Genomic DNA, 25915 nt, shown 5'->3' on the forward strand with positions numbered 1-25915 from the left:
GACAGCCTGGGTTCAGGCCCTAGTTCTGCTACTTTCCAGCTGTGAGAATAGGGGCAGGTCATTTACCCTCTCTTCACCCACTTCATTTCCTCAGAAGTAGAATAGAGATGCAGCCCCAGTACATGACTCATAGTACTGCCACAAGGCTTAAATGAGTTCATGTATGAAGGGTGCCTAGAATGCTGCACTGAAAGCAACAGTTGTATATATAAGAATTGGCCAATTTTGATATTTCTATCAAAGCACAGAATGCTGAAGCTTATAGCGAGAATGATGGACAGGATCAGTAAGAGGCAAGATGGTACAACGGGAGTGCTGCCGAGACAGGGCATTTTGGCTAATGCATGGCATGTGGAATAATAGAATTAGAGAGTCGGGGACCCAAAGTAATGCTTAAATACCCTGTAAAGCATTCTCATCAAGTGAGTCTACTTTTCTTGACTGGAATGGGAAGCTCATTCTTTCCTGAGGTTGCTTATTTAATCAGACATTTGTATCCCTGTAGTTTTTACCTCTTGACCTTAATTTTTAATTTTTAAGGATATGCAGAGTAAGTCTAATTTATTCTAAATGTGTGAGCCCCAACATCACTAGTTATTAGGGAAATGCAAATCACAACCACAATGAAACATCACCTCATGCCTGTTAGAATGGTCATCAAAAAAAAAAAAAAAAAAAAGCCAAGAGATAAATGCTGGTGAGAACATGGAGAAAAGAGAACACTTGTGCACTGTTGGTGAGAATGTAAACTAGAATAGACACTGTGGAAAACAGTATGAAGGATCTTCAAAAAATTAAAAACAAAGCTACCATATGACCCAGCAATCCTACTTCTGGGTATTTATGCAAAGGAAATGAAAACACTAACTCAAAAAGATATCTGCACTGCCATGTTCACTGCAGTATTACCTACAATGGCCAAGACATGGAAACAACCTGAGTGTCCACTGACAGATGAATGGATAAAGAAGTTGTGGTATGTATATGTGATGGAATACTATTCAGCCATAAAAAAGCAAAATAAACAAGGAAATCCTGCCATTTGCAAAAGCATGAATGACCTCAAAGGTATTATGCTAAGTGAAATAAGTCATACAGAGAAAAACGAATACTGTATGATCTCACTTATATGTGGAATCTGAAAAAATAAAACAAAACAAAAAAAACACACAAAGAAACCCCAACTAAACTCATAGAAAAAGAGGTCAGATTTGTGGTTACCAGAGGCTAGGGGGTGGGGTAGGGGGATGGGGGAAAGGTAGTCAAAAGGTGAAAACTTCCTGTTACCAGATAAATAAGTACTAGGGATATAATGTACAACATGATGACTACTGTTAATGATGCTGTGTGATACGTATGAAAATTACTAAGAGTAAATCCTAAGAATTCTCACCACAAGAATTGTTTTTTTCCTATTTTGCTTTCTCTATGTATTGTATCTATATGAGATGATGGATGCTAACTAAACTTATTATGGAACCATTTCACAATATATATGTCAAACCATGATGCTGTCCACCTTAAATTCATACCGTGATGTGTATCAATTATACCTCATTAACACTGGAAAGTTTTTCATGTGAGAGTCCTTCAAATATTTCATGAGGCATTATTGTCCACCTCAGCCCCTTCTGCCATAGGGCTTTTCCAGATTCAGTAGATCTTATGCATATGACATAGCACCTCTGTTTTAGCCACACACTCTACTTTGCCTGTGTCCTTTGTGTGGATACAACCCTGCAGCACAAAGCGCACCATGGCAGTCCCAGCTTCTCTCTTGTTTTAGAAACTGTACTTCTGTTGATGTAGCTTACACACTCATGAATCCCTCTAGCAACTTCATCTTGCATTTATTTCCCCTCTGCCTGACTTGCTACTAAACTCCGAATTTCATTTCTGTATTTTTCCAACCAGAAACTCTGATGCAGAATATCATTTTTATTGTTATTACATTTCATCCCATTAGATGCAGCCAATCATTTTAACTTGTCAAGATCTTATATCTTGGTTCTGCCATCCCCTGTGTTTTCCATCCCACCTAGATTGCTGTCATCTGGAAACTAGATCTTTGTCATCTGAAAACTTAGTAAGCTTGCCTACCATGTCTTCATTTAAGACTTTGGTAAAACTGTGGAATAGATCAGGGCACACCACCAAAACCCTATCTAGGTTGTCAGTGAACCATTAATTGGCACCTCTAGTATAAATTTTTAACGAGTTTCAAATTGTATTTATCTGTCCATGAGGATTTCACAAGGCACCTTGTCAGTTGCAAAAGTACCAGGTCTGCAACATCTGAAAGTCCCAGAACCCTACCCCTATTAACAACAACAGCAAAAGGAAATGACTTTTGTTTCAAAACATTGCCTTTGGTATTGATCTCTTAAACGTTTATAAAGATGGATGTTCACTAGATTTATTGTAGTGATTATTTTGCAATATATACAAATATAGAATGATTATGTTGTACATCTCAAACTAATATGATGTGTCAATTACATCTAATCAAAAAGGGTGGCTCTGTTAACCCACTGTCAAGGGGTAGATGCTATATTTATTCCATCCACTTTTTTAAAAAGATCACAGTGCATGGGGAGAGTGTTTTCACGGGCAAGGACCTAAGCTTCACACCCATATCTTCTGTGAATCAGGAAATGCTGGGCAGGTTTGAGGACTGATGGGACTGGCCCGCTGGCACCTATTTGCATGAAGCCTTCCCAGGAGCCTTATTAGAAGGTCAATGATTTGGTATAACAAGACTAATATCCTGCTCCAGAATCATGTCCATAAGTCTCTAAAGCCTCTCCTTGTTCAATCAAGCAGTATTCCAGAAGGAAACAAAACGTACCCCAAGGACAGAGAGTCAAGATGCACGAATTTTGTCTGTGGGTAATGGCTGGTTAGGAGGGGTAATTTTCTATTATAGTGACATGTATGTTGCTTGAATTCCCTTTTAATTCTCGAGTCCAGGGGGAGAAATCACAGATATTTCAGGTAACTATAGGTTTCAGTCCTGGCTCTACTATTAAATATCAAAGGACCATTGCTAATTCCTAATGAAAAAGAATTCTTTGTGAATTCCTACAGTTGTCAAGAAACACCTGGCCGTGAGTCTTGAATTGTTTGCAAGTACCCAGGGCACCTACTATATTTGCTTTTGATGTCCTAACCTTCTTATTCCATAGAGTCTATTTGGGATTATATAGTAAATATGAAATCTCTGGACACTTCCCTGAGTTACATTCCATTTTAGGTTAATTCTGAACTTTATGACTCTGTTTTCCTACAGTCCTTAGCACATACATGGCCATATGCAGCTTTCCTTTGCTGCTAATCCCCATTTCTAAGTGTCCAAAGTAGCTTTCACTCACTAAGAGTGGATTTTATAGCTCAAACTGGGGTTCTTAGTTTCCTCGCTGTGAAACCAGCGACCCTCAAGGGGTTGGCGAGTGTAAGAGCTTTTGTTTTGGGATCTTGGAGAAGTAGGAGTTTTCTGTGAAGAGATGAGAGGCGAAAAACCAGATCAACCCCTATGCCAAACCCCACCAAACAGGACTGAGCCCAGTGGAGCCCCAATTCATAGCCTCATGTGAAAGAGAGTCCAACAAAGACTGTGAAAGCTCTGAATGGAAATAGGAATCCAGGTGATAACCAGCAGCACAGAGTGGGGGAAAGGACACTTATTTCCTTCACTTCATCACGGTGCACTGATGCCTCCTGAGGGCTTGGGGTAGCCGAGGGAGGACGCCTGGCAGAGTCATTCCCACGAAGAGCCCTGCAGCTAAGGGGATCCTGGAGAAGAAGCAGGAGAGGAAGGACACGAGGAGATAACTTCCTCTCAGGTTCGTGGTTTTCCTGGGAAGTACTCATCTCAGTGATGGACAGTGATACTCTGCCTCTGGTCCTAGCAGACTGGAGTCTTTGAATTAGGGTTTACTCTCATCTTGGCTTCCATTCATGGGTCCCTTTTCCTCACTTGGTAACCTCACCAGGAGGTCATGTTTATCCCACCATTCTATAAAAACACTATTACCCGTGTTCTAAACATTGGAATGTCGCTATACCGATGTCTTAAGCACTGTGTCCCATTGCTGCACCAATGTTTCATCTATGAAACAGTATACATCTTTACTAATTGTCAAAATTATATTTTGAATAGTAATTAGATGTTGGGTGTTTCTATTCTTTTTTTGCAGTCAGTTTTAATTCTCTTTGAAAAGTCTAGCTGGTCATAGGGAAATTCTTCATTTCATGGGAAATTTCTTTGCCCAAAACTGATGGTATACATTTTTCATCATTCTTAATCCTTATGTTATTGTTCAAAAATTTACATCTCATTCTTTGACACCATCTATAGAGCTAGGTAATTATCTTTTATTTTGTCTTCTTGTAAAATTCCAAACTTCCGTGATATTCGGCACACATGGGGTATATGTACAAGACCTTCAGCTTTCTGCCAAACTTCACAAATGCAGGAAGTACCTCTTAGATTTTGTTGTTGGCATTCCCCTGTGTTGGGGTGTCCGTTATCTCTCAGCTTTATGCTTACCCTTCTATTATCACAGTAGTGGGAAGACTGCAAAATACATTTTGCAGAATCCCTTGCCAGCTGGCAGCCAATGGGAGGCAGGAAAGGGAAGGAGAATGGTTTCTGCTTGCATCTGCAACAGGGCGGCAGCAGGAACCGCACAGCAGTAGGAACAGCAAGGATGGTGATGGTGGTGACAGCAACAGTCACAACAGCGGTTTTGAAAAGAACACAGAAGCCAGAGTCGCAGGTGAGTGCCAGGTCTCGGGCAGCAGTGTCCCGACAGTGTCCCAGCCTCAGTGGCACAGGGCAAAATCATATTCCCTCTCATCCTGCAGCTTAAGTTGCGATACAGTTTAGGGCAATGGCCAATCTTGGGATAAGCTAAGCTTTCTTGTTTTGCTCCCGTAGCCCATTCCAAAACTATCATGTTCCTTCCGTTCAACTCCCTCTCTGTCAAACAGCTAGATCTGTTTCTGTTTTCCCGACTGGGCAGGACAGACGCGGGCTGCTATGAATCAGCATGTGTGTGTAACAGTCAGCAGATGTGGGATGCCCTCGAAGGCATTTCATCATATCCTGGAAAAACATTCAAGGGAGACTCAACTAACAACGTCAACTCTGCAAACAACTGTTCTTTGTCTCTCATAGACAATCACCAACCTCTCAGATCCAGTGAGAGGTTTTGTAGCATTCAGGGGCATTTATAGACCTTTGCTTGTACCATGTTTATCCCCTAGAAGGTCTGCATTTAAACTATTGGGAAACATGCAGACTTTTTGTGTCTGATGAGTCCTTTCTTTTTTCTCTGAGCGATTCAATTCGTCACTTTTATCTCCCTATATTTTTCTTCTCATTAACCGCCTAAGAACTTTGAATCTGTAGTTTCCTCTTGGTATTTCTTCCTCCATTTCTCTAGGAACTCTTCATTTTTAGTAGCTACTCTGGCATTCCGAGAGAGGATTCTCAAGAAAGAAAGGAAGTCTGTAGTAATAACGCTAGCCCAGAGGAAGGGATAAGATTGCTCTCATGAGTCAGGTTAAAATGTGAAGCTTATGTTGATGATATCAGTGTGGGCAAGAATCTTGTGCCATAATTCATTATCATGCAGCCTCTATCCAAGATCAAATATGGAGAATATCGTACTCCTCCAAAAAGTAAGACAGGAACATTATTGTAACATACAGAGACAACAGTCAACTGCACAGTGTAATCTTTTTTTCTTCCAAATTTTGTATCTAATCAAGGGTCAAATTCTAGGGATTATCATATTAAGTGAAGTAAGTCAGAAAAAGACAAATACCATATGATATCACTTACAGTAAATCTAAAAAAATTAAAAATGAACTTATTTATAGAACAGAAATAGACTCACAAACATAGAAAAAAAAAACTATGATTACTTAAGACGAAAGGGGTGTGGGAAAGGATAAATTAGGAGTTTGGGATTAACAGATACACGCTCCTATATATAAAATAGATAAACAACAAGGACCTACTGTATAGCACAGGGAACTATATTCAATATCTTGTAATAACCTATAATGGAAAATAATCTGAAAAAGAATATATATATATGTTTATGTATAACTGAATCACTTTGCTGTACACCTGAAACTAACACAACATTGCAAATCAACTCTACTTTAATAAAATAAATAAATAACATATAGGACAATTCCATAGATTACCATAGTCAAATTCATGCTTGTACCTCTGTATTTAGAAATTATTCCTTCATTGTTCTGAACAATGGGGATGGGGGTTACTGACTCCAAATCTGAGAAATATACAGCCTGTTGCCTTGATAGATTTTTTTTTTTAATTTTAAAATTCAGCCTCTCTGTCTGCATGCACTTTCCTCCCTATGTCTGCATATAATGGTAGATTTAGAAGTCGACACTTGATTAGATACAAATTTGGAAGAAAAAGATTAAACTGTGCAATTGAATATTGTCCAGAAGCAGAGAAAGGCATGCAGCCAAATTTCCCCAGCTCTTTTTTTCATCACATGGCGTTGCTTGGATATCAGCTAATCAACAAACTGGATTTTACCACAACCGCCCCATGCAGGAAGAGACTTTGCAAGAAAATTATATTGTTGCAAGAAAACTACATTGATTATGAATACAAGCTTTTTAAAAAGGGGATACTACAATACAGGGTAAGTTTCTTTTAAGCCAATCTGTCTTTCTGTTTCAGATACAAATTAGTTTGCAAATTTTTCCTCCTGAATTCTTCAAGCATTTTAATCAAACTTTATTAAGGATAGACCACTTGAATAAATAAGATGGAATTCCTTAGCAATAGCCCAAGAAAAGTACACATGAATTGTTGCCACAGGAAAGATCATCAGTCATTTCCTTATGCTATTTGAGGAGAGAAGAAATCTTTCCAGTTTTGGACAATATTTATGTTCTGCTCTACAGATACAGAAAATGGGCATAGGGATATTGAGATGATTTGAATACAGGATAGAGTGGAAGCTTCTATCATGGAGAATATTAAAAGGGTCTATCTTGGTTGATATGGTTTCTGGAGTACATGTTGAAAGAAAGTAGTATTAAATAAAATATTTATAGTTTAATTTATAAGTTTGTATTGTGGAAATAAAACACAGGAAGAAGTGGACTGATGTTTTCCTAATAAATTTCTCTTCTGGAAGATTTGAGCCTTAGCTTTGTGTACTCAAACCAGAGCTTTCTCACACGTTAAAATCCTTGTTAAGCGGGGGAGGGTATAGCTTAAGTGGTAGAGGGTATGCTCAGCATGCACAAGGTCCTGGGTTCAATCCCCAGTACCTCCTCTAAAATTAAATAAATAAGTAAACCTAATTACCTTCCCCCTAAAAGAAATTTAAAACTTTTTTTGAAGTGCAACACACTTTAAAAAAAAATTTTAATTCATGTTAAGTGTATGTACATGCGTGTGCACATACGATTGGGTAGAGGAGAGAGGAGGAACCAGCCTCGAGTAAGAGCATCCTATAGTCAAGTCTTGGTCAATCAAACAAGCCGACGGGGTAGGCGTCGTTGACAAGGGCAAAGGAATGAGCAGAGAAGAAAATGCTCCCATTTTCCACTCTGCCTCGGCAACCCTATACCAATATGTCAACCTTCCTTGATTGTTAATTTTTAAATTATTATATACACCTCAGATTCTAAACCCTAAACTGCGTGGAAAGGAAAGGAGACGTACTCAGAGCGGGTGTGGCGCCTTCATTTTGTATCTTGCTCAGGTTAGAAACACGGCTAGCTTTAATAGTTTCTTTTACAGTACCAGGCTGTGAAATTGCAAATCTAAATGTGCAAGAAATGGCAAGAGATATAAAGCCAACACTAAAAAAATCATATTTTCAAAGGATAGTTCATGAGCCAGGAAAGTGCACAACACATAGAGTATGATCTCCCTTTCCTAAAATCACACAGATGTACACAGAAAATAAATAGATAGATAGATAGATAGATAGATAGATAGATAGATAGATAGATAGATAGATAGATAGACAGACAGACAGACAGACATCAAATGCCAACAATAGTTATGGACAGTTAGATTATAGATGATCTTACTTTCTTTGATTTTTAAATTTTCCCAAATTTTCAAAATAAGTATTACTTTTAGAATTTGATAAGGTAATAACTATTACTTAGAACTATCGAGAAATAACCATTGTGACCTGGTGTGTTTCTACAACCCACCTGTTTCAAACGCAGAGCGACGCAGAAAGACAGAGCTCTCTGAATTATTCCTTCAATAAGTAAGAGGTGGGAATAGGGCAAAGTGCAGAACTAAGCAGTCTGATGAGGTCCCAGCCTTGGAATCGCAAGAGAAAATGCCTTTCCCCTTGAAATAAAGAACATTTACTTATTTATTTACTTATTTGCTTACTTACTTAGGTACATACCCAAAATTGGTTGAACAAAATGAAATTTTATGCTATGTTTTGTTGTTGCTTGGAGGTGCAAGATGAAGATGGGAGAAAAACAGAGGAGACAACAGCAGCTCCGGAATGCTCCACAGATTCCTCGCATTCGAGTCCCTCCCTCCGCCTCGGACACTTCCTTGCTGAAGGTACAGCATGCTGTTCACAGCTGGAGGGGCCTTCTCTGTCTCTTCTTCAAGAGTAGAGGACTTCCCAGGTCTTTGTTTATCCAGCATTAGGGAGAACACTGGGCTCAACCAAGGCACTTGGTTGATGTGTGGGTGCGAGGATGAATGAGCATTTGGATGATCCAATCCTACACCCACCTAGGAACTCCAGGAGATGGTCACAGCTCCCTTGCTGACCCACCACCAGTGATGGGAGACTCACTAACTGACCACATTGTGGCTCCCGGCTAGCGAGTACCTTAGCTCCTTTCGGTCAAAATTAGTACCAGCCGTTCCCATACTCTTTGTAAAAATTTCGATTCTCTTCCATCCCCTCAAGGAAGGTTGAGCAACAGGGTAAAGATATTACAAATATTATCTGTTACTTCTCATTTAAGAACTTGAGAGTTTTACTAAAGACAGGAATCAGGCATTTTTTCTTTATAAATTAAAACCATAACTTTGGACTTTTGGACTTTTGCTCTTGAAATAGCTTGCAATTTTCGTGTTATATTATTCTCGATCATTTGAAAAGGCTTAGTTAGGAATCTATTTTCTTCTTCAAATATATTGTCTTTGAAAACATCTAATACAGAAAATGTGAAGCTGAAATGATGTCTTGAAGTGTGACATACATACTTGGCTACTTTTACTCTGGATATATTTCCAATATCAAGTTTAAGGAAATCTCTAGATCTCAAAAAAAAAAAAAATTCTCACCCACAGATTTCAACTCCACATAAAATTTCTAGCAGATAAAATTCACTTAGCTTTTGTATGTAATTATCTTAGGTTTAGTTTTTATTACATGGTTATCAACTGGTTTTGAAAATTCTGTCATTGTTTTGAATTTTTTAGCCCAAGATGAACTTATTTTACCTTGATTTTTCTAAAATTTCTGTTTCCCCAACTGTATGCAGTAAGCACTTAAGACATGCTAGATATGTACAAGTAGTTGTGGCCCAGACTCTCCCAGGTCCGCTCTAGCACTGGATGGTAGCCTTCTCAAAGGTCTCCCCGCCAGTGGTCCATCTTCCCTTAAGCCCATTCCCCACAGCAGGACCAGAGTGATCTTTCTAAAATGCAGAGCTGCTCAGCTTAAAGAATGGCATTTTAGGCTGGGTAATTCTTTGTTGCCAGGGGACTGGGAGGCTGTCTTGTGCTCTGTAGTATGTTTGGCAGTAACCCTGGCCTCTGCCAACTGAATGCCAGCGTCATCCATCCTTCTTTCCATCATTTGTGACAACCAAACATTTCTCCGGATATTGCCGAATGTCCTTTGAGGGTCAAAATCACTCGTGTTGAGAACCATTACCTCAAATAAAAACCAAGGGTTCCTCATACAAAAGATCATCTTTAAACTCTTAACGTAGCAGGAAAGACTTCTGTGATCTTCCGCTGTCTAACTCTAGAGACTTTTCCAGCTCAGACTCTATATTCTGGTTAAAAAGCCTGGTTCCCAGTATATTCAGATACTTTGTGCCCCATAAGAAAATGTGTACCTCTTTGTCCCTCTCATCAGCTGTTCTTTTTCTTCTAGTCGAGTAGTTCCCAAATGCTAGAGTCCATGTGTCACAACCACCTGGGGGGCACCAGAGTGCTGGCTGCCGTCTCCCAGAGTTTCTGAGTCTGTAGGTCTGGGGTGGGGCCTGAGAACTTGCATTTCTAACAAACTCTTAGGTGATGCTGATGGCCTTTGAGAACCAGTATTCTAGTCCCTTGAGGGACTTCTTCCTCACCCTGAAGACTCAGCTGTGCTGGTCGCCTCTTTCAGGAAGCCTCCTTGGCTGCTAAAGCAGAGATTGTTTTCCTTGTCGGTTTTCATAGCACTTTTCACTAATGACCTTGAACCCTTATCACATGACCCATCATCTACCTGTCTGTCTCCCCTGTGTCCTGAGGCCTCTCTGTGGGAAGTGCTCTTTTACCCTCCCGGGGCCTGGCATGCTTCAGACGCTGTGTAGACTCATGGCCTACCTTCCTCAGCTAGGATTATAATAGATTATAACAAAGTTATAGGATATTGGAAATCCTTGGCTCTCTCTCAGCCCAATACTTTGACCTGCTTACCTAGAATCGCTCTTTTTTTTAAAACTCATTTTCACCATCACACAAGCCAGTGGATGACTGTTTGAGTAAACTAAGGGAGGGGAGTGGAAACTACCCAATTGTTTTCTAATTGTTACTCTATCTGTCTATCTAGCTACCTGTGTTTCTATCTTTCTGTATCTATTTGTATCTCTATTCATAGATATCTATATATCAACATATCTGAATCTTTCTATCATTTCTATCTCTATACATAGACAGGTATCTATATCTATCTTTCTATTTATTTATCTTTCTATATGTAAAAAGAATTTTTTTATTTTTCATAAAGGAAAAGCTTTAAAGTCACAGAACTATTAAAATTGTTTTAGTTGGCTATGTAGAATACTCAAACATTTCTAAATGACTTACATAGAGACAGAGAGAGAAGCATCTTATTTCTGCGGAAGTCAGTTTGGAATACATCACGCTGTAATCCTATTGAACGCCACCGACTCATCAAAATCACCTGCTCTGCTCCGACAGGACCTAAGCCGAGGGCAGCAGCGATACTTTCACAGCATCATGAGGATTTACGACTCCAGGCCCCAGTGGGCGGCCCTGCAGGCCCGCTATATTCACAGCCTACAGGAACAGCAGCTGCTTGGTGAGTTTAACTGTCTGACCTGAACCAGGCACCTCAGGACGGGACTCATATGCTGCAGCCGGAAGTCAAGTTTCCAGATAAATAATGCAAGTAGAATGGCCCCTCCCAGCCTGCTAGTTTATCAACTTGGTTGGCAGGTAAAATTTAAAAATGATTATCTTTGACAATAAAAAGCAGGGTTTTACGGGGAAATTAAGAGGGGTTAAAGAAATCAGAGTATGGATTGTTATCCAATGTCAACAACTCTCTGAGATTTACAAGAACTTGATCTAGTAGAAATGGCCAGGGGCTCAGGCAGATGGTCGCAGCTTGGACCACAGCTCAGCCCCACGCTGGTTGTGCAAACTCAAAGGCTTGTTTGACTCACAGCAATAATAGGTATATACGTTATATACTGTGTTTCTGACATTGTACCACGTGCTCTGCACAGACTATCTCATACTCCCCATACTTTATGGTTGTGGGAAACTGCAGCTCAGGCAGATTACATAACCTGATCAAGATCTACCAATAGTCACCGCCAGTTAGGCCCATCATCTGCATCTTCACCCCCAGGCTCTGCCATCTCTCCTTCCACCAAGCTCGTGAGATTTTATGAAGCACAAATGAAAGAATGGTTGTGAAAAACCTTCAGAGATGATAAGGAACAACCCACTGAAAGGGGTAATTGTTATTAAATCCCTTTTCTTCCAGGAGTCATTTTCAGTCTCGGTCTCCCTCCCTTACTACTCTCTTCTCCTAACTCCAAAAGAGCCTTTCTTTTGTAAAACCCTCAGTGGACATGAGCACAGCTACCTTATGACTGTTGTTCCTGTGTTTCCACAAGAGGAAAAGATGGTTTTGGCAAGTGATTTAATATCAAGAACAATGACAACAATAGTTATCTTTTGGGGGCTTTCTATGAGCCAGGTCTCATTCTAAGCACATTGCATGTACTATTTAAAACTCAAACACTTCTACCTGGTGGTGCCTTTATAACCACATTTTACAGAAGAGGAAATTGTGACATGAGTAACTTAAATAACTTAACCAGGGTCAAGCAACTAGTAAATGGCAGAGTCAGGACTCATCCTGGTCCCCATGATTGTCTGAAGGTTTGCAGAAGCGTCATCCAGTAGCTTTGTTTGTAGAGTAAAACTGCATAGAAACCAATGAAACCAAAACAAAGATATGCAATGTTTAGCGTATATAAAACCCCCCTGTCTATGTTATTAAAATACAGACTTCTGACTCGGAAGGACTTTGAAATAGAGTTAGAAATCCGCATTTTTAAAGATCTGCATTTTTAACGTGGCCTCAGCCCAGTAATTCTGGAGTGCTCAATCTGCAGACTACACCTTTGAAACACTGAGAAAAATGAAATGAAATGAAATACAGAGAGGTTGAATATACCTGTTTCTATCTGAAGAAATTTTTGAAATTGAAGATGAGCAATTCAGATGAAGACTCCTTATGGCTCAAGCCCCTCTCCAACTAATCAATGACTAGGTATTTATTAACTAAATTAGCTGAGAAATGGGAAAGAAGAAACATACTTCATGTCTTGAAAGATTCTACAATCTGAGCGTCCTAAACACAATTGTTTCTACCCCCACAAAGCAGAAGGAATTTTGTGCATATGGGAGTATTTGCAGAATTGTTTGCTTATCTGTTCTTTGAAATTTGTCTAATTTCTTCTCCCCCAGGCTATATTACCCAACGGGAGGCCTTGGCTTGTGCCGCTGTGCTTAGGGCTTCAACCGAGAGAGCCGCGGCCAAGGCAGCTTCTCAAGGAATCCTCCCCAGAAAAGCATCAGGCGTGGCAAGCACCAGGCGCTCAGCACTGCCTGTGGCTGCGGTTCGACCCAAGGCCCAAAGCACAGGGCTCCGATCCCCCAGAATCAAGGCTTTGCACAAGCTCTGAACAGGCAGTTTGCCCATGTTCTCTTGGCACCTAGTGGGTACTTAGTGCATATTTGTTGAATACGAATGAATAAAAGAATAACTTCGAATACAAACCCCACATCTAGAAATCATCTCTCTGTCTCTCTCATTCACATCCATTTTGCCAGCAAGAACAAGCTGAGAGGCTTAAGAGCAATGGAGCCAAGAGTAAGCAAGTCTTTCATTCCCTACATAATCTGTAGAGTAAAATGACTTTTGAACCTTTTAACGTAAAAGCTTCTTTTGAATTAGAACATCCCGGAGACATCCCAAGAACAGTGGAAAGGGCGAGTGACCAGAGGGTTCAGGTCCTCTGTCACCGGGTGAGCATATTTTGAAAGCCCCCTATGGTGTGTATTGAAAATACACAAACCAATGGAGTGACTGCTGAGCATGCAGGGCTTCTGGACCATATCATCTCAGAGCGACTGGACTGTGCCGTTCTGTGTCCCTCTTCCTCTCATCTTCCCCATCAAACAATAGCATTCCACTTGGCCCCAAATCTTCTGCTTCTTGCCTAACTCAGTCGCTTTGTGTCCTCTTGAAACTTGGACTTATCATCCAGCCACAGCTGAGTTCATTCTACACAGCTGTAATTGACCTCGACACCGGTAAGAGGATTCAGGCACACATCTTCCCCTGGCAGCTGAAGATACACTCTCAGCAGAGCAAAAATAGCCCCAAAGAACAGATCTCAAGTTTAACCTTTCTGTGGCCTTAATGGTTTTAAGCAAAGTACACCACACTGCACAAATATGCCAAAAGCAAAATAACAGTGAGTCAGATCATCATATGAACGGTAGAGTATAAAATTACTTCTATTTCTTAGTTAGTTTCATCATTAGTGATTTTTTATATGTTAAAAATAAGTCACCATTGCTCAGAGGAACTCAAAACAAACAAAAAAATGCCTTCTCTTCATCTCATTTCTAAATGTTCAGCACACTTCTCTTGTTCAAATCGATCAATGACTTTGTCAAGCCCCTAAGAGGAGTTGGTTGAGATGGAATATAAACTTGCTTGACAAGAAATATGCTAACATTGACCTGAAAGGAAGATGCTGCAATATTACCAAAAAAAAAGAAACTCATTGATGGTGATGATTATCTTCTCTCTACAAACATTAACATAGAAGATATACAACTTGTTGTGAGATTCTGAAAACTCCCAGTACTGGTCTGGGATCTGATCTAATTTTGGGTGGAGGGGGAACAAGAGGCATGGTTGGCAAGAAGACTTGGAAAGCCAATGCTGACTTTGCTGGGTTCATTCACTTAATCATAAAGAAGCTTCTTGACGTCTGTAAATCAGGCCCTGATTCATGTACTCCAAGTAGCTTTATGGTTCTAAGTTAAGAATTGTTAGGTAGGCTTAAAAGAAGAAAAAAGAAATCAAATGAAACTAGGGGGAGTTACGGGGTAGCCCTCTTAAGAGACAGGGGTTTGTAGTTGACCTAAGTTGGCCTGTATTAACCTTCCCATTGCTATCACAATGGGGCTTTTATCCCTTTGAACTTCTTGCATGCACTTTTATCTTAGACCTTTTTTTTTTTGATGGGCATAGATACTTGCTATGTCAACTTTAGCTAGCAATGCAGAATATTAAGGAGGCTATTTATAATTCTGAGCGGCATCCCTGCATGAAAAACTTCAGAAGCACCTTGTGTCTGATAGAGGACTCTGAAAGCTAGCTGTCAGGTGAATGTTACAGGCCCAGAAGAAGGACAGGTAGATCTAAGTTGGTACAGAAGGTCCTGTTTGTTGGATCTCCCTTCTGAGAAGATAATGCCCTACCTCGTGAGCCCCATACCCAAAGCTTATGAAGAATATGATTGGTTGATGGTGCTGGAAGAAAGATACTCACCTGGGAGGATGCTGAGATAGATGCTCAAAGGGGAGCAAAGGACACACGGTACCTTTCAGGAAAGCCTAATACTTTGACTTGTTGGAGACTAGATTCTTGCCCTCCCAATGTCAATGGGCATCATCAGAATTTAAAGTCCTTGAGATGTCACCATCTCACCTGAAATTACTAGTACGCGTACAGCACCTGGTTTGTGGTAGGTAATCAATTATATTGGTTGAATAATAATGACATGTTGAAAGATTTTGCAAATCAGACTGGCCTATAAATTTGTGAAATATTCTAGGGTCCCGGAATTCCACAACTACTAGTGGGGAGCAGCATTAGTTTATTAAGGACAGTGGATAAGAAGAGTGCAGCCAGGTGCCAGCAATAGGGGTGCGTTGTCTGTAAAGGATTGTAAAACAATCATAAAGCTGCTTAAAAGCTGGTCTGCTTTCTATTATCCCCATAAGCCAGCAATTCTAAACAGTACCAATGAAGAAATATTCTTCTCCCCAAAATCTTTTGTTGGTCTAGTTTCTAAACAATTGCTGAAGTTACTGTTGAGTTTAAATTATATATATATATATGCTTCAAAGTAGCACATTTTGATTGCTTTTCCTTTAATAAAATTTTATTCTGCATGGAAAGTGATTCAGAGAACTCCAAAACCATATCATATCAGCTGATGTGGTTTTTGTTGTGATCACAACCAACTCTTGTTTATGCTTATCATAAAGACAAGAAATAGAATTTGAATTACTTCTTCATGTGGCCACTTAGCATTTTCTTTTTTTCAAACAATTTTTGAGGTACAATTGATATGCACTAAATGTGTTCAATTAAAGTTCCGTGAGTCTTGATAAATGCATACAGTCACATAACCAGCACCACAGTCATACTATTTCCTTGTGTCCTTTCATAGACATTCTTCTCCCCCAAACTCTGGCCCATGATAATCATTGATCTGCTTTCTATCACTATGGTTTTGCCTTTTCTAGAATTTTACATAATTGGAATCAGAGCATAGTCTTTGGTGTCTAGCTTCTCTCACTTAGCATCATGCTCTTGAGGTCCATGGTGTTGCGCAAGTCAGTAGTTTGTTCCTTTTCCTTGGCAAGTAGCATTCCAATGTAGTGATACACCAAAATCTTCCTGTCTACTCACTGGTTAATGAACATTTGGATTGTTTCCAGCTGTGGACTATTACAAATAAAGCTGCCATAAATAGTTTAATATAAGCTAGTATGAGCCCACCGGGCTAGCTCAGTCGGTAGAGCATGAGACTCTTAATATAAGCCTTTATGTGCACATTTAAGTTCTTAATTCTCTTGAGTGTATACTTAGGAATACAATTACTGGGTCATATGGTGCATTCAGACTTCACTTTATAAGAAACTGCCATCGTGCTTTCTAAAGTGGTGGCACCATTTTGCATTCCCACTAACAGTGTATGAGTTCTAGTTGCTCTATGTCCTTGCAATGTCAGACATTTTAATTTTTGTATTTTAGTGACTGTTGACTGCTGGGCAGAAGAGAACTTGGATGGGTGGGAGACAATGTCACTGTCAGTTTCTGTCACAGTCTCACTGGGAACCATGGCAAACTTCAGGGGAGGAAGTTATGATAGATACAAAGGTGGTGATGGCAATAATCATGGAGATTTAATAGAAGTTTCAGAGTTCAGCAATTGATCCTGATAAGGCAACTCTCCAATTTATTTTTAGGGGAAGAGGAGTTTGGAGGAGATGAGAAAGAAGAAAAAGAAGCAACCCCTGCAAAAACACACACACACACACACACACAAAACTATCCTTGGGCAAAACTATGTTGTGCTTCAGTGTGTCCTCAGTCACTTCTCACTTTTCATTGTTTGCATTGTTCTTCAGGTTCAGCAATCAGCACCCCACCACCACCACCACCGAAATCTTTAAGCACTGTCTTAGTTACCTATTCCTGCATAGAATATTACTCTAAAATTTAGTGACTTAATATTTACTGTCTCACAGTTTCTGTGGTCAGAAATCTGGGAATGGCATAGCCGGGGCTTTGGACTCAGTGTCTCTAATAGAGTGCAATCAAGTTGTCGGCCAAGACTGTGGTCGCATCTGAAGATTCAATTGGGGAAGGATCTACTTTCAAGCTCACACTTGTGTTCACTGGCAAAACTCAGTTCTTTGGATGCTGTCAGACTCAGTGCTTTGGTTACTGGGGGTTGCCTGGAGGCCACCTTCAGTTTTTTGCCACATTGGCCCCTCAGTAGGGTAGAAACATCAATACATCGCAGTACGTCACAAATGGCAACTTGTTTCATCTGAGTTAGAAAACAAAAGAGAGCAAGAGGGAGAGTGTGTGTACAGTGGGAGTCACAGTTATTTATAGTCCAATCTTCAGAGTGACATCCCAACACCTTTGCTACGTCCTACTAATTAGAAACAAGTCACTAGGTCCAGCCCACACACTAAGGTAGGGAATTACACAACGGCATGCGTACAGGAAGTGGGGTGGAATCATTGGGAGCCACTTAAGAAGCTGTCTACCAAATCCAGGACTCAGGTGAATTGAGTAAGGTGCCTTGGGTGCAAAATTGAAGGAAATAGGGATTCTCCCCTGACCCCCAGCATGAATGCCATATAATCCCTCCCTAAACACATTGCTGCACTTCAGTCTCGGCCCTGCTATCCGCCACATGCACCCACTAACTTTATGATGATTTCTGATCATCCTATGAGGACTCCTTGCCTAGACACCCAGTCTGAGCTTGTCTTCTCAGACAACTGTTGCATGCTACACACTGTCTTCCTGCCAGGACCCTCTCTTGAAACTCTAACGGAGTAGAACCCTATGGGGCCTTCCTGGAGCAGATACCCCCCAAGTCCTCCATCTGCCTCTTGCCTGTAGAAACACTTTAGCCTCCCAAGCCTTCCCTAAAAATAAATGTAATCAAGGAAGTGATAGACTGCAGGAAGGGGGAAAAAACGGTCAAGCAAGACAAAATAATAATAGTTTAGCCATTAAACAAAGTCAAGGACCTTTAGTTCCTACTCAAGTGATATAGATAATATTTTTTTAACTGTTTTGCAGATACTGAAACCCCCATCAGGTAAAACAAGTCAATTGTATGCTGACCACAAGCAAGTAGACCCCAGACTAGATGGAACCAGAAAATTGATGATGTTGACTACCAATTACCTCACCACCAACCAATCAGAAGAATGTCCACCCCACAATCTCCCTCACTCTGTTTTTAAAAACCTTTCCCTGAAAGCCATCAGGGAGTTTGAGTCTTATGAACACTAGCTACCTGGACTCCTTGCTTGGCACCCTGCAATAAACACTGTACCTTCCTTCACCACAACCCCATGTCTGTAGATTGGCTTTACTGCACATGGGCAAGTGGACCCAAGTTTGGTTCAGTAATAAAACTTGGCCGTGTTGTGTTCTAATCCTCCAACATGTTGTTGAGGGAAAAATGATTTCAGATAAGCCCAAGAGATTTAATAATTAATACCTAGTTCACATATAATCTGTACCTTTGGGGCAGGATTAATCAAATTACAATCCATATACCAGACTCGCTGAGGATGCTTAAGGAAAATGCAAATTCTTGGTCACATCCTACACACAGTGAATCAGAATCTGAACAGCAGCTCCCAGATGATACCTATGATAACCAACAGCCCTTTGCATTTAAAGTGTGACTTCAATAGTCATAACGCTTTAACCTTAATAAACTGAATTTCTGTTTGGCAAGTTCAACAAAAATTTAGGGGCAAGAATCCATGATGAGAGAGACTTTTGGGGGTGAGAGAAGTATCTTCTTAATAAACTTCAATAATCCACATAAATAAACTCTTATTATTCTTACTGAAAGCCAGGTCAAACCAATGGCTTGTTATAAGAGTACATGAATCCACTAAAATGATTTCTTTTTCCTAGATTTGGTATTACTATATATACATTACGACTCTGCCAGAATGAATCCTGACTTGGTTTTCCCTCCTATTTCCTGTTTTGTGATGAAGGCTGTAGGAACATGTTCAAGAGTTCTCGCACCTTTTCAATTAACATGAGTTGCTAATTGCATTGGTGCTTGTACAGGAAACCATTATATCAGCTTCATTGACTCTGCTTTTCCCCCTAAATTACAGTCTATTGCCTGAAATGTAATCAATCCCTATGTTAAAAATCAATCCTTAGTCTGCCTCCAGAGAACTGTCCCTCATTTTTCTCCACATTAGGGTTTTCATACTAAGCCAGTTACACAATGGATACCATCAGGTCAGAAGTAGAGGAAATGCCTGTTGCTCTAAAAATCACAGCTTAGGTGCAGGGGCAGAAGCAATTACCCAACTGTAACCAAGCCAAACATTGAGATGCTACATGATGTGAGTTCCCAAGCCTTCTCCTGGCTCAAGACACAGCGTAGACCTGAGGGGGAGTGAGTTCACATATAATCTGTTTATAAACAGCAGGTTCTAGAGAAAGAAATTTTCCTACTTTAAAAATAATCTAATGAGATGAGAAGAATAATCAAAATGACCTGACAAGGTATCATAGAAAGTCAATGATGTTTCAGAAGCCCAGCTTTGTGTAAGGGGGAAAAAAATCACACCATTGTAAAGACATTGCTTATTTAAACTCAATAAGCTATTATAGTGTGTGTTACATTGTGTATTTATGTAAATGGGGGAAGATCAGAAGGTAAATGTTGGTTAAGTCAGGGGGCCTGTTTGAAGCACATCTGAGATTGGGTGGAGAGGTAGGGGTTGGGGAGGAGGGAGAGGTGGCTGATGGGTCAGATGATGTGTGAAAGGCAGGGAATGGGTGTAAAATGCAGCTCTATTTCCTAACTGGATGGTCTGAATGTTGAAAAAGCTGAGAAGTATGTTGAACAGGTTATGGCCAGGATGATGAAAATGTTGGGAAGAAATGCATGAAGCCAGATAAGAAGTTGATTAAGATCAAAAGAATAGATGTATAATCTATGTAACTTAAACGACCTTTCATTTTGGGACAGAAAGCCACGTGTCAATGTTCCAGCTGTCAGACAATTTCCACAAAAAAAGATGAAGTATATTTCGATTCTGCCCCCAGTTCCAGTGTATAGGATCTTTCCCCACACCAAGCAATTCTCAGATGCCACAAATACAACTCCATTCTGCCGCTATCTAGTTGGCGTTAGCATCAGATTCTGCAGGTTAAGGGCTCAATCCTATAAGACAGCCCCACTTCAGATGCCAATCCAAGCCATCCAGGTTGTAACTTACACTTCTGACTGACTGCTCATAAATCAGAGGCTCCAATGACCCCCTCCTTGAGTTCAATTAATTGGCTACAGCAGCTCACGGAACTCAGGAAAACATTTACTTACTAGATTACTGATTTATTATAAAAGGACATAATCCAGGAATAGCCAGATGGAAGAGATGCAGAGAGCAAGGTAGATGGAAGGGACTCGGAGCTCCTCTCCAGGTTTGCCTCTGTCCCTGCATCTCCACATGGCCACCAACCTGAAAGCTCTCTGAACCCTGGCCTTTGGGGGTTTTATAGGGGTTTCATTAAGTAGGCATGATTGATTAAATCCCTGGCCATTGCTGATGGGACTCAATCTCCAGCCCCTCTTTCCTCCCTCCCTGGACGGCGGGCCTGCAGAACTGAAAGCCACATGGTTGGCTCCAAAGGGTCCTTATGTGTTTCCCCAAAATCACCTCATTAACATAACCAAAGACACCTTTATTGCTCTCCTCAAGGGAAATTCCAAGGGTTTTAGGAGCTCTGTGCCAGAAACAGAATGAAGACCAAATGTACATTCCTTATTATAAACCGCAATATCACAAGCATACACAAAAAAAGAAAGTAATTTTAGAATCGAGCATAATTCTTAGATAACCGATGTAACTGACACAAATAAAGAATTTTTTTAAAACTTTACATATTATTTCAAAATTAGAATTTTATGATTAAATATCTCATGGCAAGATGGCTCATATTAAGTAGTTCTCATGCTATTTAGTCATTTATGCGTTCACATATTTGCCAAACCTGCGAACTAGTGGGAGTAATATTTGTTAATGACTATGTTTACAAGCAGTTAGGTGTGGCTGAATGCAGCGCACATACACACAAGTGGTGGGAAATAAGTCTAGAAAGAAATTACAGCCCTTTTATAGAGAAACTTTAATAAACTTTAATTAGCAGACAATAGAGAATCACTGGCATTGTTTTTAGTAGAATCTTGGCCTGAGAACATGTTAGGAAGGTTACTGAGCCAAACTTGGGTCTGCTTGCCCGAACGCAGTAAAATCTGCTGACACCAGGTTGTGGTGAAGGAAAGTACAATGTTTATTGCAGGTGTCAAATGAGGAGTCTGGACAGCTAACATTCAAAAGATTCAAACTCCTTGATGGCTTTCAGGCAAGGGATTTTAAAGACAGGGTAAGGGAGAGGGCTTCAAGGTGCACAATCAGTGATCAGTGATTGGACAGTCTTCTTACTGATTGGTGATGAGGTAACCAGGAGTCAACACCATCAACCTTCTGGTTCCAACCAGTCTGGGGTCTACTTGCCTGTGGTCAGCATACAGTTAACATCTTCCATCTGATAGGGGTTTCAGTATTTGCAACATAGCTCAAGGATATGGCTCAGAATATTATCGATCGCCCTTGAGAAGGAACTAAAAGTCCTTGACTCTTTTCATGGCTAAACTATTATTATTTTGTCTCACTTGACTGTTCGCCTTTGTTTCTGCATTTTCTCACTTCTCTGATTAAATTTATTCTTTGGAACTCAGGGAAGGCCTGGGAGCTTAAAGTTTTTCTATAAACAAGAGGCAGGTGGAGGACACGTGGAGGTCTGTCCCAGGAAGACCCCATAGGGTCCTGCTTGGTTACAGGAGGGCTAGCAGGATGAGCAGGATGAATCAGAGAAGAGGAAGGAATCAGGGATGAAGAAATTCAGGAGTCTGTCTACATATTCCAGGAGCAGAAGTGAGGGGGACTAAACCCAGGAATGAAATACAGGGAACGAAAGCAAAAGAACTGGTGACAGAAGGACCAGTGACTTAGGCTGGTGTGACAGAAGAGGCTGAGGGTATATCACAAAGGAAGCCCGAGTTAAAAGCACAGGGCCAATGATCCTCAGAAGAGTTGATTTTAAGGGTCAGTGAGTTGGCAGTCTCTGCATTTCACAGGCATGGGCAGAGAGAGAGAGGTCAGCCTTGGTGGCCAGGAAAGAGGGGAAAGGAGCAGAGATTCCCAGGGACAGTGAGCACAGAGGCACAAGGACAGAGTCAGGGACAGACTGTGTGCGTAGGGCAGGGGTGTGCAGCCTGTTGCCCTAGAGAAAGAGGTCAAGGGGAGACAGAAACTGGAAAAGGAAGAGCTAATGCCTGCGTGAGGAAGATCAACACTAAGATACGACCATTGGTGTCAGTTCGGAGCCTTATGGTGACCTTAGCTAAGCAGGGTCATTCAGGCACAAGGGCAGCAGCTGGACTGATGTTAGGAGAGTCCAGAGAGTCGCAGAACGAATTCAGAGTTTCAAGTAAGGTCCAAAATGCTTGGTCTGCATCCATTCAAGTTTCTCTATTTTTTCATTCTACTCAGCCTTCCTAGAAATTCCTATTTGAATCCCATTTTCTCCCATTCATTTATATAGAGTATTTCCCTTCCGCCACAATGGAAGTCATTTTCAAAAGCTGATATCAGCTGAATGTGTTAATGGGGTCTCATGATGAAACTCCATCAGGCAGAGCACATTGTTATTGCAATATATTTTATTAGGCTATTAATCCATGTTATAAAATATATACTTATGAACAATTACTACCACAATTTGATATGTCCAATCCATCGATGTAGGAATTTGGAGCAACAGAGTCTATTTTAGTAAAGAAATTGAGATGAGTGAAGGTGAAATTCAAGATTCTATAGCATGTGTGAAATGAAATGATCCATTTTAAAGACTGGATATAACTACTACACTCCCATAGATATAATTCCATTTAGGACAAACCATTCCATTTTTAACTGTTAAGAATACATTAAAGCTAGAGAATTAAAGTCAGATAAAAATCTCTTAACAAAATGTCAACTGTTTCATCCACAAAGAACAGCAGGAAGCTTTTTTTTTTTAAGCCTCTTCTTTTTTGACTAATGGTTTAAAACCCATGCTAATTTCAGTAAATGTAAGGGATGATTATAGTCAGCACTTTAAAAATGAGAAAATGAATGATTTAGGATGCAAACTGTATTAAAAAAAATCTTGTCCTGATAAAAATTACTGGAGCCAATAGAGATATGGGGCAGGGGGAGGGGGTGAAAATGACAATAAAGTTGGTGCAGAACAGAGACACAGAGGAAATTTTATACGGAGAAAAAAATAAATCAATTAAAACAGGAACCATGCTGTTTATTGTGATAAATCATATTAATAGAGTTCTTCTGAACAAGATATTCAAGTGAAGGAAATTATATGTATGTACATAAATAAGTCAGGGTTTTAATTGACTGCCTTAGCTTTTGGATGGGAGGATTCGATACCACACATTCATGGCTGTGTCTGTAACGCTGCAAACAAACGCTTTGGCAGGGGACACCAAGCGCAGCCCTGTTTACAAGCATGCCCACAGCAGGTTCCGAAGAATAAAATGTTTCTGAAAAGGAGGGAAGCGTGGGAATCAGAGCTTTGCTCAGAATGACATTCTAATGATTCTCACTAACAGCCAAAGGATCGGTTCCACAGAAACCCGTCAAAGCAGCTTCATATTTTTCCTTCTAGCTCATCCATCAGACATTCCTTGAGTGTCGGGTGAGGAGGCAGGTCTAAGAGAAGGCACTGAAGATTTTGCAGGGACTGAAATGCTTCTGCCTAGGTTGTCTCTGCTGTTTACCTAATGGCTTCATGGCCCCCACTCTCTGACTGCGGGCTGTGACCAAGCCCAAGGTGACCTGTCCACAGGGGCTGGGGCGTGGGGTGTGGGGCTGTAGATTGCAGCCTTGCTCCCATGTGAGTGTGTGCTCAATGATGTCGTCTTCCACTGCTGCTCTGCCCGGGCAGGACAGTCCAGTGGGAGGACAAAAACGAAGAGTCTGAGTAAGTTGCAGAGGAGCCCACCTACAAATCCTTCTTCTGTCCTAACACAGGTTATTGTGGCTGTATAGACAGCTTAGTTTTTGTTTTCCTAGAGGGACAGAATTTTATTTTATTATTTCTTGAAGTATAGTCAGTTACAATGTGTCCATTTCTGGCATACAGCATACTGTTTCAGTCATATAAATACATCCATATATTCATTTTCATATTCTTTTTCATTATAGATTACTACAAGATATTGAATATAGTTCCCTGTGCTAAATGGAAGAAATTTGTTTTCTATCTGTTTTACATATACTAGTTAATATTTGCAAATCTCAAACTCCCAATTTAGCCCTTCCCACTCCCTTTCTCTAGCCCAGTAACCATAAGTTTTTCATTTTGTCTGTGAATCTGTTTCTGTGTTGTAGGTAAGTTAGTTCATTAGTGTCTTTTTTTTTTTTCTTTCTTCTTTTTTTTTAGATTCCACATATGAGTGATGTCAGATGGTATTTTTCTTTGCCTTTCTGGCTTACTTCACTTAGAATGATGATCTCTAGATTCATCCATGTTGCTGCAAATGGTATTATTTTATTCTTTTTCATGGCTAAGTAGTATTCCATTGTATAAATATACTACAACTTCTTTATCCAGTCCTCTGTCAATGGATATTTAAGTCGTTTCCATGTCTTGGCTATTGTAAATAGTGCTGCTATGAACATTGGGGTGCAGGTATCATCCTAAAGTAGGGTTCCTTCTGGATATATGCCCAGGAGTGGGATTCCTGGGTCATATGGTAAGTCTATTTTTAGTTTTCTGAGGAATCTCCATACTGTTTTCCATAATAGCTGCACCAAACTACTCTCCCAGCAACAGTGTAGGACAACAAATAATCCTAAAATTTATATGGAATCACAAAAGACCCAGAATTGCCAAAGCAATACTGAAGAAAAAGAACAAAGCTGGAGGAATAACCCCCCAAGACTTCAGACAGTACTACAGAGCTACAGTAATCAAACCAGTGTGGTTCTGGCACAAGAACAGACATATGGATCAATGGAACAGAATAAAGAGCCCAGAAATAAACCCACAGGTTTACGGTCAATTAACCTTTGACAAAGGAGGCAAGAATATACAATGGAAAAAAGACAGTCTCTTCAGCAAGTGGTGTTGGGAAAACTGGACAGCAGCATGTAAATCAGTGAAGTTAGAACACACCCTCACACCACACACAAAAATAAACTCAAAATGGCTTAAAGATTTAAATATAAGACAAGACACTATAAACCTCCTAGAAGGAAATATAGGCAAAACATTCTCTGACATAAATCTTAGCAATGTTCTCCTAGGGCAGTCTACCCAGGCAATAGAAATAAAAGCAAAAATAAACAAATGGGACCTAATTAATCTTATAAGCTTCTGCACAGCAAAGGAAGCCATAAGCAAAACAAAATGATAACCAATGGAATGGGAGAAAATACTTACAAATAATGCGACTGACAAAGGCTTAATTTCCAGAATATATAAACAGCTCATACAACTTAATAACAAAAAAAACCAAACAACTCAATCCAAAAATGGGCAGAAGACCCAAACAAGCAATTCTCCAATGAAGACATACAAATGGGCAATAAGCACATGAAAAAATGCTCAATATCACTAATTATCAGAGAAATGCAAATCAAAACTACAATGAGGTTTCACCTCACACCAGTCAGAATGGCCATCATTCAAAAGTTCACAAACCATAAATGCTG

The 25915-nt window shown here is 40.2% G+C and overlaps 1 protein-coding gene across 1 annotated transcript; it reads left to right on the top strand.

Annotated features, from left to right (window-relative positions):
- Positions 1–6571: 6571 nt before the first annotated feature.
- FAM216B (family with sequence similarity 216 member B) lies at positions 6572–13309 on the top strand. The gene is made up of 4 exons (XM_010980867.3): positions 6572–6692; positions 8491–8602; positions 11195–11315; positions 13001–13309. The coding sequence occupies exons 1-4, from the start codon at positions 6652–6654 to the stop codon at positions 13216–13218; spliced, it is 492 nt and encodes a 163-aa protein (XP_010979169.1). The 5' UTR covers positions 6572–6651; the 3' UTR covers positions 13219–13309.
- The last annotated feature ends 12606 nt before the right edge of the window (positions 13310–25915 follow it).

Source organism: Camelus dromedarius, chromosome 13, assembly GCF_036321535.1.
Source record: "Camelus dromedarius isolate mCamDro1 chromosome 13, mCamDro1.pat, whole genome shotgun sequence".
Classification (NCBI taxonomy): Eukaryota; Metazoa; Chordata; class Mammalia; order Artiodactyla; family Camelidae; genus Camelus; species Camelus dromedarius.